A 21174-nucleotide genomic window follows, 5' to 3' on the forward strand; every position below is an offset into this window, starting at 1 on the left:
GGTAAAAATAGCCTTTCAACCAGTTTTGAAGAGGACATTCTGCTCCATTACACTCCATTTTAAAGTGCAAGGGTGCTAATATATTTGACTGTATTTGTATAAGTGAAAGGGGATACCTAGTCAGTTGTACAACTGAATGCCTTCAACTGAAATGTGTCTTCCGCATTTAATCCAATCTCTGAATCAGAGAGGTGCGGGTGGCTGCCTTAATCGACATCCACTTCTTCGGCGCCCGGGGAACAGTGGGTTAACTGCCTTGCTCGGGGGCAGAACGACAGATCTTTACCTTGTCAGCTTGGGGATTCGATCCAGCAACCCTCCGGTTACTGGACTAACACTCTAACCACTAAGCATACGCTCTTGCATATCCTCCAAGACTGATAGACCTCAGCTATACATCTTTTCATTCACCCAGATGTCCTTCTACATGTTGCCATTGTATGTCACTAATGTGTTTGTGGCCTATTCCAGGAGGTGAGGCCAACCTATGGGACTTAACCATGAGTCATTCCACTCAGGGGCCATCTCTGGAGCAGCTACAGAAGGTACTGTCTTTATTTACTTTGTCCCCCCTCTCTCACCCTCTGTCTCGCCCCTCTTCTCTCTCTCTTGCTGACTCTGTTCATCTCTTGTACCTCAGCTCCAGGACCGGCGTGAGGCTGAACTCAGGGCCAAGCGAGAGGAGGAGGAGAGGAAGCGGCGGGAGGAGAAGAGGAGGCAGCAGGAGGAGCAGAAGAGGCGTGAGGAGGAGGAGCTGTACAGGCGTAAGCAGCAGTGTCGTCAGCAGCAGGAGCTGATCCTGAAGCTGCTGCAACGGGCCCAGCCCGGGGGCCCAGGGTGTGTCTCTGGGTCAGGGTCAGGGACCGTGTGGAGTGGCCCCCAGGTCTCAGCTCTCTCCAAGCAAGGCAAGAGCCTCAGCCTGCTGGAGCTGGAGACCGAGAGGCTGCTCAAACAGCAGGCCCAGCACCAGAGGGCCCAGCAGCAGAGAGACAGGGTGAGGAGACCCCCCCCCCCCCCCCCAAAAGAAAACTTCACACGGGCTGTCCTGCTATGTCTACAGGGAGGTTTTGAAAGTGTAGTAGTTTCTTGAGAAGAAATGTGTGTTCTGAGGATATTTATTACAATGCCCATAAGTGTAACCAGCAGGACCTAAAATTAACACCTGCCAAATGCCGGTATTGGCATGTAAGGTCTATTTCAACAGCCACGTTGGCAGGTGGTCAGGGCTCCACAATACAAACATTTCTCTCGCATTTGGGAATACAAATAAAGGTAGAAGTCAAGTATAAGGACATTTTATAGAAAAAGAAATGCTGCAGTAGCTGTTTTCAAAGTGTTTCTGTCATTTTGTTTCATAGCTGGTAGCTAATCACACAAATATCTACAAATCCTATATTATAAACTGGGTGGTTTGAATGCTGATTGGCTGACAACCGTGGTATATTAGACATTATAAACTAGGTGGTTCGAGCCCTGAATGCTGATTGGATGACAGCTGTGGTATATCAGACTGTATACCACGGGTATGAAAAACCATTTATTTTTTTACTGCTCTAATTACGTTGGTAACCAGTTTATAATAGCATTAAGGCTATTATTTGTGGTATATGGCCAATTTACCACAGCTAAGGACTGTATCCTGGCACTCTTAGCCGTGTCTAGGAACAGCTCTTAGCCGTGCCTAGGAACAGCCATATACCACAAACCCCCGAGGTGCCTTATTGCTTAAATATATCCCACCTCGAGCGACGCGTGGCAACCCTGCCTGGCTGAGGAGCTGTGTGCACTGCTAAAGATTCATTTTTAGAAACACAACACAAAGGCATAAGTTGGTCTAATTCAATGGTGCTGCAGGTTGCGTAGTGGTGTTGGGCCAGTAACTGAAAGGCCAGTAACTGAAAGGTGTAGTGGTGTTGGGCCAGTAACTGAAAGGTTGGTAGATCGAATCCCTGAGCTGACAAGGTAAAAATCTGTTTTTCTGCCCCTGAACAAGGCAGTGAACCCACTGTTCCTAGGTCATTGTAAATAAGAATTTGTTCTTAACGGACTTGCCTAGTTAAATAAAGGTAAAAAAAGACGAAAAAATATATTTTGGGGTTACTGTACCACCAACTGAATTTTGCTTTGCCCGGAGTACCATTGAAGTACCCCCTCGTGCATTTTACCAGTAACCCCATACTCATGGGTCTTCTTAAGTACCCCCAGCGACCCTGGTTGGGAACCACTGGTCTAATTGACTCTGAAGTCTACTAAAGTGAGACTTTGTCCATCTGTTTCTTGGCTATTTGCATTGTTTTGTTCACAAACTAGGTTTTTCAATGTTTTGAGTTTGCTTCAACTCCTAGCGAAGACACACGGGTGGGGGGGTTGGTGTAATTATGGCAAATATATTTTGGCTGGTGGACCAGGCCCTGGTAACCAGTAGTGTGACCCATGTCCCTCTGTTCTTTCTCTGTCTTCCTCCAGCATGGAGGCCTGTCTATGGGTCAGTGGGGTGAGGGGTCTGTGGGCATGTGGTCTGGTGGGGGCATGGAGCCCAAAGGCAGCTCTGGAGGTATGGGTGTCTGGGAGGAGGCTGTGAAGAACCAGAACAGCCTCCGCAACATGGGCATGAAGAACAGCCGCAGCAGCCCCTCTCTTAGGTACACCTCACTGTGTGTGTGTGTGGTGCATTGTTTACCTCTCTGTTTAAAGCTGTGTGTTAACGTTTTGTGTGTATGTAAACTGTTTCAAGGCCTGTGTGTGCGTAAACATTTTTTCCGTGTCCACCTGCAGCGAGCAGTACATGTTGAGGAAGAAGCGTACAGAGGAGGAGGACAAACTGCTGAAGCTGCTGCAGGGCATGAAACCCCAGGACGGCTTCACCACCTGGTGTGAACAGATGCTGCACGCGCTCAACACCTCCGCTAACAACTCCCCCTCCTCGTCCCTGGACGGTAACTAATGATCTTCCTCTTTCACTTCATCACTGGATCTGTGTCCCTGCGACCGGCCCCATGAATATACTCAAATATGTCATCACTCACATTCACACTATCTGGGTGTGCACCAGCTCATGCTTTTTATCCCTCTAATCACTCTGACATCAATGCAAATGTATTCAAAACGTTTTCCTTTCCACCCCCCACAAAAAATATGAAAAGCCGATAAATAAATTTGGTTCCGGCCAATTGTCTGGGAGAAGAAAAAAGCCCTATTGTAAAAAATAATAGTTGTTAGCCTATTAATAAATGGGAAATACCAGTCGATGGAAATACATTTGACCGGTCATGCTTATCTGTCTATAGGTTAATTAGCATAATTAACCTATTTTCATTAGTCCAGCATCTTATCACATGCTCACAGCATACAGATAGAGCCTAGTTTCAGCTGAAACTCTTGTCAGACAGCACGAGAGCAGCTGCTACAGCTCCTCAAACAGCATGTTCGTTGCTGCTGTAGTGAAACGTGCTTTTATAAGCCCAATCATTGCATAGCAATTCTAAATATTTTTCAGCTGGTAATTGAAGTGCACTTCCCATTTGTCATTCAAGTACATAGGCAACGGTAGGCAGGCATCAGAACGTCACACACCACTTTGCAATGAGCTGGAGGCAGTAGCCTATGCATATTATGAGGCATGTCTTGCCTTGCTTCAAAAGCTAAAATCCGACCATATCGTGGAAGCAATTATTTTATAAAGACTTCCATATCAAATTTATTTATATAGCCCTTCTTACTTCAGCTGATATCTCAGTGCTGTACAGAAACCCAGCCTAAAACCCCAAACAGCAAGCAATGCAGGTGTAGAAGCACGGTGGCTAGGAAAAACTCCCTAGAAAGGCCAAAACCTAGGATGAAACCTAGAGGAACCAGGCTATGAGGGGTGGCCAGTCCTCTTCTGGCTGTGCCGAGTGGAGATTATAACAGAACATGGCCAAGATGTTCAAATGTTCATAAATAACCAGCAAATAATAATAATCACAGTAGTTGTCGAGGGTGCAGAAAGTCAGCACCTCAGGAGTAAATGTCAGTTGGCTTTTCATAGCCGATCATTAAGAGTATCTCTACCGCTCCTGCTGTCTCTAGAGAGTTGAAAACAGCAGGTCTGGGACAGGTAGCACGTCCGGTGAACAGGTCAGGGTTCCATAGCCGCAGGCAGAACAGTTGAAACTGGACCAGCAGCACGGCTAGGTGGACTGGGGACAGCAAGGAGTCATCAGGCTCATGGTCCTAGGGCTCAGGTCCTCCGAAAGAGAGAGAGAAAGAGAATTAGAGAGAGCATACTTAAATTCACACAGGACACCGGATAAGACAGGAGAAGTACTCCAGATATAACAAACTGACCCTAGCCCCCCGACACATAAACTACTGCAGCATAAATACTGGAGGCTGAGACAGGATGGGGTCAGGAGACACTGTGGCCCCATCCGATGATACCCCCGGACAGGGCCAAACAGGAAGGATATAACCCCACCCACTTTGCCAAACCACAGCCCCCACACCACTAGAGGGATATCTTCAACCACCAACTTACCATCCTGAGACAAGGCCAAGTATAGCCCACAAAGATCTCTGCCACGGCACAACCCAAGGGGGGGCGCCAACCCAGACAGGAAGATCAAGTCAGTGACTCAACCCACTCAAGTGACGCACCCCTCCTAGGAACGGCATGAAAGAGCACCAGTAAGCCAGTGACTCAGCCCCTGTAATAGGGTTAGAGGCAGTGAATCCCAGTGGAGAGAGGGGAACCGGCCAGGCAGAGACAGCAAGGGCGGTTCGTTGCTCCAGAGCCTTTCCGTTCACCTTCACACTCCTGGGCCAGACTATGTACAGCTGTGTGTCATCCGCATAGCAGTGAAAGTTAACATGATGTTTTCGAATGACATCCCCAAGAGGTAAAATAGATAGTGAAAACAGTGGTCCCAAAACGGAACCTTGAGGAACACCGAAATGTACAGTTGATTTGTCAGAGGACAAACCATTCACAGAGACAAACTGATATCTCTCCGACAGATAAGATCTAAATCAGGCCAGACGTTGTCCGTGTAGACCAATTTGGGTTTCCAATCTCTCCAAAAGAATGTGGTGATCGATGGTATCAAAGGCAGCACTAAGGTCTAGGAGCACGAGGACAGATGCAGAGCCTCGGTCTGACGCCATTAACTTCTTATGGCTGAAGGGGCAGTATTGAGTAGCTTGGATGAGAGGTGCCCAGAGTAAACGGCCTGCTCCTATGTCATAGTTGCTAATATATGCATATTATTATTAGTATTGGATAGAAAACACTGAAGTTTCTAAAACTGTTTGAATTATGTCTGAGTATAACAGAACTCATATGGCAGGCAAAAACCTGAGAAGTTCCACTTCCTGTTTGGATATTTTCTGGGGGTGCCAGATTTTCAACCAAGCTCTCATTGAAAATACAGAGAGATATGGATGGGTTTTCACTTCCTACGGCTTCCACTACATGTCAACAGTCAATAGAACTTTGTCTGATGACTCTAATGTGAAGGGGGGCCGAAGGAGACAGGAATGAGTAATCACTTCCATGAGGTGCCCACGCATTGAACTGGCGCGTTCATGTGAGAGGGAGCTCCGTTCCATCGGTCAATTGAAGTCGATGTAATTCTCCGGTTGGAACGTTATTCAAGATGTATGTTAACAACATTCTAAAGATTGACTCAGTACATCGTTTGACATGTTTCTACTGACTGTAACGGAACTTTTGGACATTTCGTCACGTTATAGTGGACGCGCTTTGAGGCTTTGGTTAGGGCGTTTAGTAAACAATTCAAAAGTATCTAATTGGACATAAATAACGGACATTATCGAACAAATCAAGCATTTATTGTGGACCTGGGATTCCTAGGACTGCATTCTGATGAAGTTCATCAAAGGTAAGGAAACATTTATCATGTATTTTCTGGTTTCTGTTGAGTCCAACATGGCGGCTAATTTGGCTATTGTTCTGAGCTCTGTCTCAGATTATTGCGTGGTTTATTTTTCCGTAAAGTTTTTTTGAAATCTGACAGCGGTTGCATTAAGGGGAGGTATATCTATAATTCCATGTGTATAATCAGTATTATCATCTATATTTATGATGAGTATTTCTGTTGAAACGATGTGGCTATGCAAAGTCACTTGATGGTTTTGCAACTAGTGAATCTAAACTCAGATTTTTTTTATATAAATATGAACTTAATCAAACAAAACATGCATGTGTTGTGTAACATGAAGTCCTATGAGTGTCATCTGATGATTACTTTTAAAATGATATAAGACACATGAATGTCTGAGGAATTTTTAATTATGAGATTTCTGTTGTTTGAATTTGGCTTCCTGTACTATCACTGGCTGTTGTCATATCGATCCCGGTAGCAGGATTGCAGCCATAAGAAGTTAAAAGGTAATTTACCACCATCACAAGTGCAGTCTCAGTGCTATGATCTGGTCTAAAACCAGACTGAAGCATTTCGTATACATTGCTTGTCTTCAGGAAGGCAGTGAGTTGCTGCGCAACAGCTTTTTCTAAAATTTGAGAGGGATGGAAGATTCGATATAGGCCGATAGTTATTTTTTTTTCTGGGTCAAGGTTTGGCTTTTTCAAGAGAGGCTTTATTACTGCCACTTTTAGTGAGTTTGGTACACATCCTGTGGATAGAGAGCCGTTTATTATGTTCAACATAGCACAGGAAGCAGGAAGCAGCTCTTTCAGTAGTTTAGTTGGAATAGGGTCCAGTATGCAGCTTGAAGGTTTAGATGCCATGATTATTTTCATCATTGTGTCAAGAGATATAGTACTAAAACACTTAAGTGTCTCTCTTGATCCTAGGTTCTGGCAGAGTTGTGCAGACTCAGGACAGCTGAGCTTTGGAGGAATACGCAGATTTTAAGAGGAGTCTGTAATTTGCTTTCTAATGATCATGATCTTTTCCTCAAAGAAGTTAATGAATTTATTACTGCTGAAGTGAAAGCCATCCTCACTTGGGGAATGCTGCTTTTTAGTTAGCTTTGCGACAGTATCAAAAATAAATTTCGGATTGTTATTTTCGTCAAATAAGTTGGAAAAATAGGATGATCGAGCAGCAGTGAGGGCTTTTCGATACTGCACGGTACTGTCTTTCCAAGCTAGTCGGAAGACTTCCAGTTTGGTGTGGCGCCATTTCCGTTCCAATTTTCTGGAAGCTTGCTTCAGAGCTCGGGTATTTTCTGTATACCAGGGAGCTAGTTTCTTATGACACATTTTTTCAGTTGTTAGTGGTGCAACTGCATCTAGGGTATTGCGCAAGGTTAAATTGTGTTCCTCAGTTAGGTGGTTAACTGATTTTTGTCCTCTGACATCCTTGGGTAGACAGAAGGAGTCTGGAAGGGCATCAAGGAATCTTTGTGTTGTCTGAGAATTTATAGCACGACTTTTGATGCTCCTTGGTTGGGGTCTGAGCAGATTATTTGTTGCGATTGCAAACGTAATAAAATGGTGGTCCGATAGTCCAGGATTATGAGGAAAAACATTAAGATTAACAACATTTATTCCATGGGACGAAACTAGGTCCAGAGTATGACTGTGACAGTGAGTAGGTCCAGAGACATGTTGGACAAAACCCGATGATGGCTCCAAAAGCCTTTTGGAGTGGGTCTGTGGACTTTTTTCCATGTGAATATTAAAATCACCAAAAATCTGAATATTATCTGCTATGACTACAAGGTCCGATAGGAATTCAGGTAACTCAGTGAGGAACGCTGTATATGGCCCAGGAGGCCTGTAAACAGTAGCTATAAAAAGTGATTGAGTAGGCTGCATAGATTTCATGACTACATGACCATATGCATATTGCAACCTGTAGCCTATTTCTCTCATGTTCTATTTGTCTTCAAATCAACTTTTTTTCATTGTCCAGCAGCCAAAGGCACGGTTCTAGTCATATTAGCAACCCATGCTAGTTGTTGCATCTTTAGATCTCCCCTCTTTCAAAATTTTGAATGGATATTTTCATCTGTCAAATTAAACCGGTTGCGTGTGCGGTGCGCTTTTGACAACATTGTGGAATGAACACTCTCGCGTAACCTACTGTCTTGTTAACGTTGCTGCGCTTATAATGTGAAGAAACATTTTGCATCAGCCTTAGGGCTGTATTACCGCCACACTGGCGGTCACGAGTCATGAAGCCAGTCAAATTCCACATGACCGTTTAGTCACGGTAATTAGGCTTCTCCGAGCTCTGATGCTGCTGCTGGTCATTTGTAGCCTACCAAACTTGCTTAACTGCCTGGTACTCAGCACTCTATTGTCCCTCTAATCACTCTAAGCTATAAAAAGAAGGCACTGTGATGCCAAAAAGTTGGTTGTTTTTTACCCAATGAATTACTGGGAGGTTATACATATAGAGTGTGCGACTCTTTGTTTTATAGCTTACAGTTTATTCACTGTTATTCAGCATCTCTACGCTGAATTGTTTTCTTGGGTGTGCGCAAGCTCATGCTTTTTATCCCTCTAATCACTCTGACATCAATGTAAATGTATTAGAAAATCTAACAATCTAACACTTCATGAGAGCCCATGAGCTCATGTTGTGCAACATTTCTGAAGGCTATGCAATTGTAGGAGAATACTTTCCTAATGCACTGTGTGTGTTTATATATTTGCGCCAATCTCAGAACTATTCCATTGCGGAGCCTCCAGTGGCATGCAGAGGCCAAATCCAGGTCCGTACTGCATCGCCATGCGCCTCCCACATTATGTAACAATGCAGTGGGCTCTGTATAACTCCGCATTGACATGATTGGTTGACGGTAGTTGAGGGCGGTATATCCTGTAGAAAGAAAACACAAACTCACTTCCTTGACAACAGCTCTGCACTGCTCCACGAAGCGCAAGTAAACTCAGCAAGAAAAGAAACGTCCCATTTTCAGGACCCTGTCTTTCAAAGATAATTTGGAACAATCCAAATAACTTCACAGATCTTCATTGTAAAGGGTTTAAACACTGTTTCCCATGCTTGTTCAATGAACCATAAACAATTAATGAACATGCACCTGTGGAATGGTCGTTAAGAAACTAACTGCTTACAGACGGTAGGCAATTAAGGTCACAGTTATGCAAACTGTCGTGGTAATTTCCTGTATAACTACGTGATGATAGAGAAAACCACACAAGTCAGAGTTATATTATAAAGTCCATCTTTAATTATATGAGCTTCACCATAGCCCTTTTTACTCTCAGATCAATTCAGTGTCTATAAATGAATTCTCTGAGTCCTTACAAAACAATTCTTAGTATCTTTTATAGCCAAGATGCACCCCTTTCAACTTACATGACGAACAGCAGATCTTAGGAAAATTACAAAGAACCTTTTACTTGAAAGAAGAGTATCCCATCCAGATAGCATTAGCTGTAAATTATCGTTCAGTTTGGTCTCCTAAAACGAGATTCTAATCTCGTTCTTGGTACCACTTAGGACCAAAACATTACCTCATCCAATGGCATATATCAATTGTCAATTCTAGATACTCCCATCTCAAATACACCCCCTCTTCTCCCCACTCCTGGAGAAGCTCAATAAGGGGAGTGGACCTCTAGGTCATATACTATGAAAGATAAGTTCAGCACATCAGAAGGGTAATACAATGATTCCAGACACTGCCATAATCCTCCCCCCCAATGGGAAAGGGAGTGACTAGCGTACAGACATAGTGGAGCCCTTCTCCCTTTCTGATATTCTGCATATTATGAAATAAATAAAACATCTTATTTATCTATGTTACCTAACTAATTCTGATTCATCTACGACAAAACTTAGGACACTAAGAGGCCTTTCTACGGACTCTGAAAAACACCAAAAGAAAGATGGCCAGGGTCCCTGCTCATCTGCGTGAACGTGCCTTAGGCATGCTGCAAGGAGGCATGAGGACTGTAGATATGGCCAGGGCAATAAATTGCAATGTCTGTACTGTGAGACGCCTAAGATAGAGCTACAGAGGGACAAGACAGACAGCTGATCGTCCTCACAGTGGCAGACCAAGTGTAACAACACCTGCACAGGATCGGTACATCCGAACATCACACCTGCGGGACAGGTACAGGATGGCAACAACAACTGCCCGAGTTACACCAGGAACGCACAATCCCTACATCAGTGCTCAGACTGTCCGCAAATGGCTGAGAGAGGCTGGACTGAGGGCTTGTAGGACTGTTGTAAGGCAGGTCCTCACCAGACATCACCGGCAACAACGTCGCCTATGGGCACAAGCCCACCGTCGCTGGACCAGACAGGACTGGCAAAAAGTGCTCTTCACTGACGAGTCGCGGTTTTGTCTCACCCGGGGTGATGGTCGGATTTGTGTTTATCAACGATGGAATGAGCGTTACACCGAGGCCTGTACTCTGGAGCGGGATCGATTTGGAGGTGGAGGGTCTGTTACGGTGTGTCACAGCATCATCGGGCTGAGCTTGTTGTCATTGCAGGCAATCTCAATGTTGTGCGTTACAGGGAAGACATCCTCCTCCCTCATGTGGTATGCTTCTTGCAGGCTCATCCTGACATGACCCTCCAGCATGACAATGCCACCAGCCATACTGCTCGTTCTGTGTGTGATTTCCTGCAAGACAGGAATGTCAGTGTACTGCCATGGCCAGCGAAGAGCCCAGATCTCAATCCCATTGAGCACGTCCGGGACCTGTTGGATCGAAGGGTGAGGGCTAGGGCCGTTCCCCCCCCCCCCCCCCCCCCCCAGAAATGTCCGGGAACTTGCAGGTGCCTTGGTGGAAGAGTGGGGTAACATCTCACAGCCAGAACTGGCAAATCTGGTGCAGTCCATGAGGAGGAGATGCACTGCAGTACTTAATGCAGCTGGTGGCCACACCAGATACTGACTTTTGATTTTGACCCCCAGTTTGTTCAGGGACACATTATTCCATTTCTGTTAGTCACATGTCTGTGGAACTTGTTCAGTTTGTCTCAGTTGTTGAATCTTATGCTCATACAAATATTTACACATGTTACTTTTGCTGAAAATAAATGCAGTTGACAGTGAGAGGACTTTCTTTTTTTGCTGAGTTTAGTATGAATGCCCTGACTGCTGCTGAGGCCGTATCACCGTAAATGCTGCATGGCCTATGCAGACATTGGATTGATCATGCGCCCAGATGCACAATGCACTTGTCTCTCCAGAATGCGCGCTCTCTCGCCAATTTGTGCACATTCATTGTTTCATAACTTAATTGTGTGAATTGTTTGATTGCTAGTGTATATTAATTCCCAATTACATAAATGACCAGTAGTACATTTACCATTAATTCCTAAACTACAATGTTTGTCACTTTGGTTACGGTAATTTCTGTCAATGCATTCAATATTATTATTCCAGCCTTCCCATTCTCATTGTCAGAGTGGACACATTGTTTGTAGAGTGCACAACCTATGCTACATTTGTGAGAAACAAGTTTGTTTATTTCTTTCCATTTACGAGTTTTGTGAATTTAGTCAGCGTCTTTTGTCTGGAGCGCTCCTGTCAATGTTAGGATGCGCACGCATAGAAGTAGACCTATAGGCTACCTGGCCTGCATGTAAATGTAGACATATAAATGTGCCCATTTGGGAATCTGATAGTTTCTGATTGGCTTAACGCACCAGTGCTAATGACCCGTGGAGCTTCTCAAAGTAAGGTTTTCTTCACCTCAAACAGAAAGCAAACAGTCTGTTTTTACATCCATTGAGAATTACAATGGTTCCTCAATGTATTTAAAAAATCTTTCCACCTCTCTCGCTTTCGATAACCACTCGGAGTGAAAGGGAAAAATGTCATGCTCTGATCAAGTGGAAATGTCATTAAAAAAGGCCTTCCTGATTACTTCTTATTAGTGCTTGACTTGGACTGAAATAGTTTCCGGTACTCATTTTGGGTGCTGGTGCTATTGTTTATATACTGTTATATCCAGGCTGTATAACATCCGGCTGTGTTTGGGAGTCCCATAGGGCAGTGCACAATTGGCTCAGCGTCGTTCAGGTTTGGCCAGAGTAGGCCATCATTGTAAATAATTATTTGCTCTAAACTGACTTGCCTAGTTAAATAAAGAAAAATATTTAGGTGCAAGAGCTCCACAATACTTTTGAGCTAATATTCTATAAGAGGAACAGGAGCTCAAGCAGTAGAACATTTGAGGTGCTGGTACTCAGCTCCGGTGAGCTGCTGTCCAAGTCAAGAACTGCTTCTTATCCCATGCACAAATAGCCTACAGCTGTGTCTGTCCTGAGCTCACTGGCACGTTGTAACTCTGAGCCCCCAGAATATTTTATATAATGTTGCAAGTTCGCTAGCACATTCGGGCTGGACCCAAGTTACTAGTTGAGCCAATGTTTCAAGTTTGTTGCAGACAGGCCATGTGTAGCCGTTGTGATTTATAGGATATTTATTTTTATCACCAGATTTTCTACCTGCAGGCTGCAATGTTTTTATTGTTGGCTTTATGTAGGCTATTTTTACATAGTTGGCAATGACAATAGCAGTTACTTTTTAGGTTTGTATAATTTTTATTTAGATTTGGATAGAATTTTGATTAACCACATGACAATGATTTTGAGATATTAAGACGTTATTATAAAATGGTTTAATGAAAATGTGCATATGAAAACCATAACTGGCACGCAGATCGGTAGAAATGGTAAGATAAATTGGCATTCCACATGAGAAAGGTTGATGACTTTTTTCCTCATGGTTATCTAGCTCTCCTGCGCCATCTTGAGGCATTTGTCTTATTTCATCAAACCGTAAGCTAAATGCATAGAGTTGATTTTATTAAAACGCCAAAGGTATGTCTATATATAGAAATATGCACGTTTGAAATTTTAGACCAATCAATTGGTCGAAAGAACAGACTGCTTTCGGTCGACCAATATCCATTTTAGTCGGGGACAGCCCTAATTAAGATTTTGCCGCCCGGCACCACATTTTCCGAAAAGAAACTCAGCTTCACACCTACGCAAACATCTCCTTAGTTGCCATACTCCCTGGCTCCAGAATTTCCTCTCTCTTGCTCAACCTTTTCCCCTGGTATTAAGTGTAAATGTCTGTGGTCTTGCTGTGAGCAGTAGCCACCATCGTGGCCTATCTGAAGGAGGTGGAGTCTCCCTACGAAGTCCTTGACTTTATCCGCTCCTACCTGGGCGACACTGTGGAAGCCAAAGAGTTTGCCAAGCAGTTCCTGGAGCGGCGTGCCAAACAGAAAGCCAACCACCAGAGACAGCAGCAGCAACAGCAGGTGTGTGTTATATGTATATTGAACAAATATAAACGCAACATGCAACAATTTCAAATATTTTAGTTACAGTTCATGTAAGGAAATCAGTCAGTTGAAATGAATTCATTAGGTCCTAATCTATGGATTTCAAGACGTGAATACAGATATGCATCTATTGATCACATGTACCTTAAAAAGAAAGTTGGGGCACGGATCAGAAAACCAGTCCAGTATCTGGTGTGACCACCATTTGCCTCATGCAGCGTGACACATCTCCTTCACATAGAGTTGATCAGGCTGTTGATTGTGGGCTGTGGGATGTTGTCCCACTCCACTTCAATGGCTGTGCGAAGTTGCTGGATATTGGCGGGAACTGGAACACGTTGTCGTACAAGTCGATCCAGAGCATCCCAAACATGCTCAATGGGTGACATGTCTGGTGAGTATGCAGGCCATTAAGGAACTGGGATATTTTCAGCTTCCAGGAATTGTGTACAGATCCTTGCGACATGGGGCCATGCATTATCATTCTGAAACATGAGGTAATGACGGCGATGAATGGCATGACAATGGGCCTCAGGATGAAGTCACGGTATCTCTGTGCATTCAAATTGCCATCGATAAAATGCAATTGTGTTCGTTGTCCGACGCTTATGCCTGCCCATACCATAACCCCACCACCACCATGGGGCACTCTGTTCACAAAGTTGACATAAGCAAACCACTCACCCATACGACGCCATACACGCCGTCTGGCTCTTCACCAGTGGCCATTGAAGGTGAGAATTTGCCCACTGAAGTTGGTTACAACGCCGAACTGCAGTCAGGTCAAGACCCTGGTGAGGATGACGAGCACGTAGATGAGCATCCCTGAGACAGTTTCTGACAGTTTGTGTAGAAATTCTAGAGTTGTACGAACCCACAGTTTCATCAGCTGTCTGGGTGGCTGGTCTCAAACGATCCTGCAGGTGAAGAAGCCGGATGTGGAGGTCCTGGGCTGGCTTGGTTACATGTGGTCTGGGGTTGCGAGGACGGTTGGACGTACTGCCAAATTCTGTAAAACGACGGAGCAGCTTATGGTATCGAAATTAACATTCAATTCTCTGGCAACAGCTCTGGTGAACATTCCTGCGGTCAGCATGCCAATTGCACGCTCCCTCAAAACGTGAGACATCTGTGGCTTTGTGTTGTGACAAAACTGCACTTTTAAGAGTAGCACACTTTACATGTTGTGTTTATATTTTTGTTCAGTATAATAATAAATATATATTCCGTTTAGCAGACTCTTTTATCCAAAGCAGTTTAGTCATGTGTGCATACATTTATACGTATAGGTGGTACCTGGAATCAAACTACCATGGCCACTACCCACTACCCTGGCATTACAAGCGCCATGCTCTACCAACTGAGCTACAAAGGACATTAGCGTATTTTGTGTGTTTCGTTGACCAAAAAATTACAATGAAATCGATTTTAATCCCACTTTGTAACACAATAAAATGTGAAGAAGTCCAACGGGGGTGTTTGTGGTGTGGATGTGTAAGACATTATCAGTAACCAACATCGCTCTCCCCCACCAGCTATCAAAAGAAGTTCCAGGACTGTCCGTGAACAACTTTCCTCTACAGGTAGGCTCCACCTCAAGTCATGATCAACACTCTTTTTATAATATCAATCTATCCTTTCCTAATGTTGGAGCACTTATTGGAATTTGCAAATACCCAATACATTGTCAGTAACCACGTTGTTCTCTCTCTCTCTCCCCTCTCTCTCTCTCCTCCCCCCTCTCTTCTGTGTAGTCCATGTTCCAGGCAGCCCAGATGGGGAAGGGAGGAATGTATGACAGCCAGGCTGCAAAGATGAAGAAACAGACCATGATGCTTCACTCCGACCCCAGTATCTTAGGTACACGGACACTCAGTCAATAATACATACAGTATATTTATTAAATGTCTCGCAGCACAGTGAAAAGTAAACTAAATGGAGTGAAGTATTGAATAGTTGATTTTTTTATATACAGGTGTTAGGGTCTTATCAAAGAGTAATAACTGGAAGAAGCCTCACAGGCCAAGTTTATTCATCCCATTGGGTCGTATAGCTGCAAAGACAATATATGACGATACAAGCACATATATTTGTCACCTAGGCACGGTCAACTCCTTACACATCTAGACAGCCTATACATCTCTGTTGCTAGGCAGTAACTTAATTGGTTCCTCTCACTGTTGTAGTCATGGTCCTGCCTGATGCTAGAACCTTCATGTGCATGTATGTGTGTGTGAGATAGGACTGTAGTAGCAGGGTCGCTAGGGTGTGCCCCTCTGGCCCGCCTCCGGTTTCTTCTCACTTCGGTTGACTTGACCTCGAACCGAATTCCTTGCTCCTCCGTAGTTCTGCAGTTGGCCTGCCTTATCAAAGACTAACTGTTGCCCTTCGCCTCCCTCAGTAACTTTCCATATTCACCCTTCATTGACACAGAACATAAACAATTATCATACATGTAATGTAATCAGGAAGTTCTTATATAACTTGTTCTCAACTAGCCTACATGGTTAAATAAAAGTGAAATAAATTAAAAAATATATAGTGATATTTATGTATTTAGTTACTCTCCCATTTTGGATTCCATCCACAGAATACCGTTAACCTATGAAATGTGCTTTCCAAATGTTCAAAGTAGTGGAATCCATGCTGGATGTGAATAGAAGTGAACCATGGTGTTTCTCCTGCAGGATATTCATTCCTGGGCGCAGGGGAGAGGATGAGCCTGGGCGAGATGGAAACAGTAGAAGATTATTGATCCACAGCATCTACCTGAATCCACCTGAGGCCTTATACCTGGCATACGACACACACACACACACATTCACAGACCGACATACGCACACACACAATGACGAATGTGCACTGCTGAGCTACTTTGCCCCCTCTTGGATGAGGACCTGGTAAAGTACTGTTTTCTCCCTCGTCTCTGTGAGAGGGGCCGGTAGGGGTGTGCAGAGAGGAGTACCCTTCCGCACTTCTTACAATTAAGCACCTTAAACTAAACTAATGCACTTTATTACATGGGGTTTCAATATTTGAAATGAAGTTTTGCTTGTTTTTTGTTTTTTTTGTTGGTTTTAGGATGCAAAATGTGCATATATTGTGCATATATTATGTCTATGATATGAATATACACAAGTGGATGTGTGTGTGCAAACATACCCAAGTAAGGAACTGGAGGTTACATCTCTGATAATAATGGTGAGGGGTTGGGGGAGTGATGAGCATTTGTTTTAGAAAGTATATTCTTTTTTGAAAAGAGACACTGTTGTTTTTTAAACATTGATATAGAATGTAAAGCTATAGCAAATGTACATTTTATTAAGAAAAAACTTGAATGTTTGCACTTACAAAAAAAACAAAAGTTGTTGTGGGTAAGTAGTGGAAGAAAAATATGTTTCTGAATGCTGGTGTCTGTGTGGTAGACTCAAATCCTGCACACTTTTTATTGCTTACAGAGATGCATAAAAAGGCCATGTTTTTACTTTGTTCCATGAAACTTTTTTTACTTTGTGAAGAATGTATGCAATTTGTGCCCATGTTGGATGTATGAGTGATTAGTAGCCAATGAATGTGTGCATGTTATTTTTGTACATGGGTTCTTCAAGCGAGAGTGGGAGTGGATAGGGCTCTTTTCATCCAATCTTTCACCAGCTCCTCATCCCCTAGATGACTTCATGATGGTCTGCGTTTCTGTCCAGTTACCTGACTGGCCGCTCTGGCATTGGTGCTTTGCTGCCCTCATGCTCTTCTCTCGCGACGAGTCACTGAGGTATACAGGCTCTGATTCGCTGATTGAACTGTGAAAGTAAATGTCTTATTTCAAGGCAGATTTCTGAGGTATATTTTACTGCAGTACAGGCCCTGTCTCTCAATCTCACTCTTGTTAAAAGAACCATGAATAGTTATGTTTAATAATTATCTTCCTTGTGGTTATGAAAGTTGGTAAGACCAGAGTTGTTCCTTGCATTTTTCAAGGGGATCTATTGCCTTTAACGACATGCCAGTGTTGAGGTCTTGCTTTCCTGTTTCCAGGCTGTTTTGCAAGCTATTGCCACTGCTTGTGTGAACCCTGTTTTTTTTATAGCTAGTCCTTTCTCTTGTTGCTTTTTGAATATGTTTGTCTGTTTAAAAAAGTGGAAAAGTATTTGGACTTGATGATATGGAGCACTTTTGAGGCTGCTAAGCTTTTGTATTTTTATATTGTTTTTTTTGCTTCTTTTAACTTCTTTTATATATATATATAAAAATGAATGTATTCCAAAAACAGAACAGTGCAGTGAGATGAAGCCAGACTTTAAACAAATGGTAATGCGGAGAGTTGTGGGGATAAAGTATTAGAGTCTCTGAAGATGAGATACTGTAAATTAAACCAAGGTGGACACTGCTGAACACACTGCCTACTGCTCTCTGAAGAACTTCTCGTAATAAGATGAAGACGTCTGTCTATCACCAAGCAATGTTGTCGTCCTCGATAGTCTCTGGATACAGCGGCAAATCCTTTCAAACACGATGGACTCATTACAAACCTATATACCGAGGAAATGGTATGGAAAATGTAGCAGTAGTTTTTCAAAAGATTAATCTGTCTCCTTTTGATCTTTGAATGTCTGGGTTGCAACTTCATTAATTGTTTTCTTTCTCTCTAATTGCCTACAACTTGTGAAAATGGAGTGTTTGAAGATGTGGCCGGAGGAATGATCGGTACTTCATCTGCAAACTGAAACTGTCTTCGCTTTAACCATTTTTTAAATTCTGGATTGTATTTTTTATTTAAAAAAAAAAAGGGGAGAATGGACAATTTGTTTTAGACTGGTGACAACTAATATGTGGTTATTTGAATCCATGGGTTTTTCATGGGTTCTTCAAGAAGAGATCCGGAGATGGATAAAAAAATCTATTATGACTCCTTTCATGCTCCTTGAGCCTCCTCCACAGACTAGTTCCTCAGGCCAGCCTCCTAGCCATAGCTGATCCCCCTCTGTACAACATACTGTGCAACATGTCTCATGGGGTTTGGTGGGCTGGAACCATGTGACTATAGGTTGCCTGTTTTAAATTATGGACATTTTAAAGAGATTCAACAAATGTTCGAAGAAATTAAAATATACTGGAGAGAACATATTTTTATAACAGGCCTACAATTGGAACCTTTTGAAATCCAAAACTACTGGACAATGGACTGACGGTAAAACTTGTTCATCTTCCACTTGTGCTTTTGTTGGTTTTAGTTACAGAACAGAGTGTAGGGAGATGGACAGGTTTGTGAGATGCCCCTGTCTCCTTGTATTTACTCTTTTACTGGACAAGGATTGCCTTTCCCTGGACATTCTCCACAAGAAAGGACAGCATTAAGGATGACCTTGACACCGAAGTGAACCAGATTCTTCGGCGTATCAGAACAATACTGTGGCTCTCTGAAGGTCAGTGCAGAAGGCAAGTTGATGTGGCCATCTGCTTTTAGGAAGGGGCTCACTGGGGGAAATGTATATTCTTTTTTAGATTTACTTTTGCTGAATTTCTAGGTTACTGGCTACCTGAAGTGGCATGTAGGACAGGTAGAGTCCCCGGGGAGCTAGATAAATGATTTGACTAAAGATTCTATTTAATAGCTTGCTGTACCAACAATGATAGTTATTCAGAGGAGAGTTGGGTAATTAATAGGTTCCTCAAGATGTGTCCGTTTAATGAGGTTGGACATCTCCTAGATATATCCTGGTGTCTGGTAAAGCCGATCTGTTCCTCATGCTATACCCATGGGGGTCTGGGATTTAATATTAGTCTGATATTAATCTATTATGATCCGGGTTATAGTGTTTAATCATCCTTGTCTTAATAGTTATGTCTTGTTTCTGCAGGCCAGGAGGATACCTCATGGACACTTGCCGCCACCACCTCCTTGCTTGGTCCATGTAGTGGCCCCTCTGCTGGATGACCAGCTGCAAAGTGAGGAGGTGTATCGTGGGCTCTCATACCCTGAATGACTGGGCTGTTCTGGACCACAGCTGGACATGGGATTGTCTCTGAGAGGAGCAGACAGTAAAGGAGAGAGACTCCCAGACACAAGCTTTGTCCTGGACTGGACTAGACAGAGGAAGACTGAACCCAGCTGATCGAGGTCTCAACCAGGAGTTAAGACTCATACACATGCACCCACACACAGATCTGGTTGGCAAGTTTCAACTCCTGGATGTAAATAGTGAATGTTTAATTTGACTTTACTGGTTGTTGTGTAAGATTTTTTGACTCATTTGGTTTTACTTGCCTTAACTGGACAGAATAAAATTGCCCATGAGTGATATCCCCTCCCCACCACCCCTACGTAGTAATAGGTTTGACCTGATGGAGTGTATGGAATGATGGCTGGGTTGGTTTGGGGCATCCTTTGATGTTCTAGCTGAGCAATAAAATGATTGAAGTAATGGGGATTAGTGAGAGTGCTGTAAAAAGAGAATGCTAAAACTATTAGAGGAATGTTTGTAATGCAAAATTGGTTTAAAGAAGTTTTGGGGAAATGTTATGTTTATTACCTCTTCTTGCTACTCAAACACAGCAGAATTATAGATGGGGCTGGGCATTGTAAATAGTTTTTACTTTGAAGAGAAGTGTAACAGAATAAATAAACTAATGTGTGAAATGCAATATTAACGTGTCACATTCTCTACATATTGTTTTAAAGGGAAGACCGATCAACACATGTTGACCGTGCGCAGCGGGTTGCCGTCATATTGCATCTGACCACAGAAAATGTTCTGTTCCTTTCCGGATGATTCCACATGTTGAATTGCCAGCTTTTGTCAACACCCAGCAGGCGATCTACTGTGCAAGACGGATGTTCTTTGTTGGTCTGTCTTTCCTTTTTAACACTAAATCATGTGTATCTGCCTGCAGTTTTACATGTTGCCCACATGGGGGCATGGTATGTTCAGTTTTATTGTCCTATACTCCACACTCCTTTTTGCTTTCCCAATCATCAAACCACTGGAAATGAGCTGCTGAATTGTTACATTGTAAAGGAAAAGCATCTGATACAGCAGTGGTTACCAAACTGGGGCACTACTTTTTTGGGGTGTGTGTGTGTTTCATCAGTTCCTCTTGTCATGCCAGTCATTGCATACCTTAAAGCTATAACTTGTCAGAAATGTTCAGATCAACTAGCCCATGTCAGCAGGCAAGTTTTTTTTAAATTGCCCATAGATATTGTTTTAATTCTGTCACTCATATCACATCATTAGACATGGCAAAATGTATAGAATTCTAAGATAATGTGCTTTAAAACTGCAGTTTTCTTTGCACACCATTACAAAATGTGTAGAATTGCAGGAAATAAGCTTTAAACCTGCAACATTCTCTCCACCAAGAGGGGTGTGAACAGTCCTTGTGCTCTTTGAAATAGATGTGGCGCGTGTGTGCGCAGGGGGGTGGCGGGATGTTCGCCAATGCTAGAAGGGGGCGCCAAGTGAAAAAGTTTGGGAACCCCTTGTCGTGTTTGGTCCTATATTTGTAATCCCAGCCCCCGTCCCCGCAGGAGGTCTTTTGCCTTTTGGTAGGCCGTCATTGTAAATAATAATTTGTTAACTGACTTGCCTAGTTAAATAAAGGTGAAAAAAAAGACAGAATAACTGGTGGGGGAGCTACAAGCTTGTTACTGCACATTAGTCATTTCATATAATCTCTCGTAGATCTACGTAAAAATAACTAGTACTGTTGAACCTGTTGCAGGAATTTGATGTGGGGGATAACTAGCAGTAGTTCTGTTTTTTTGTCATTGGTTATGTGGACAAATCACGTTTTCTTAGGCGTTAGCATCTTTCGAATTTGGGAAGGGACATTCGGCCCGTAACTTGCAAAGAGAGATGGAGCTCCTTGTTCCAGTTCTAATATTTGTTCTAGAATTTCTTAATCGGTTCTCT

The 21174-nt window shown here is 43.2% G+C and overlaps 1 protein-coding gene across 1 annotated transcript in view; it reads left to right on the forward strand.

Annotated features, from left to right (window-relative positions):
* Window positions 1-19903, forward strand: part of LOC120021334 (GRB10-interacting GYF protein 1-like) — a 45403-nt gene extending 25500 nt beyond the window's left edge. The window contains exons 18-26 of the mRNA XM_038965044.1: window positions 472-545; window positions 641-994; window positions 2467-2642; window positions 2776-2936; window positions 13068-13237; window positions 14797-14844; window positions 15016-15121; window positions 15949-18684; window positions 19120-19903. Coding sequence (XP_038820972.1) covers window positions 472-545; window positions 641-994; window positions 2467-2642; window positions 2776-2936; window positions 13068-13237; window positions 14797-14844; window positions 15016-15121; window positions 15949-16016 — 1157 coding nt within the window. The 3' untranslated portion in view covers window positions 16017-18684; window positions 19120-19903. The remainder of the gene's footprint in view (window positions 1-471; window positions 546-640; window positions 995-2466; window positions 2643-2775; window positions 2937-13067; window positions 13238-14796; window positions 14845-15015; window positions 15122-15948; window positions 18685-19119) is intronic.
* The last annotated feature ends 1271 nt before the right edge of the window (window positions 19904-21174 follow it).

This window comes from Salvelinus namaycush, chromosome 26 (genome assembly GCF_016432855.1).
Source record: "Salvelinus namaycush isolate Seneca chromosome 26, SaNama_1.0, whole genome shotgun sequence".
NCBI lineage: Eukaryota > Metazoa > Chordata > Actinopteri > Salmoniformes > Salmonidae > Salvelinus > Salvelinus namaycush.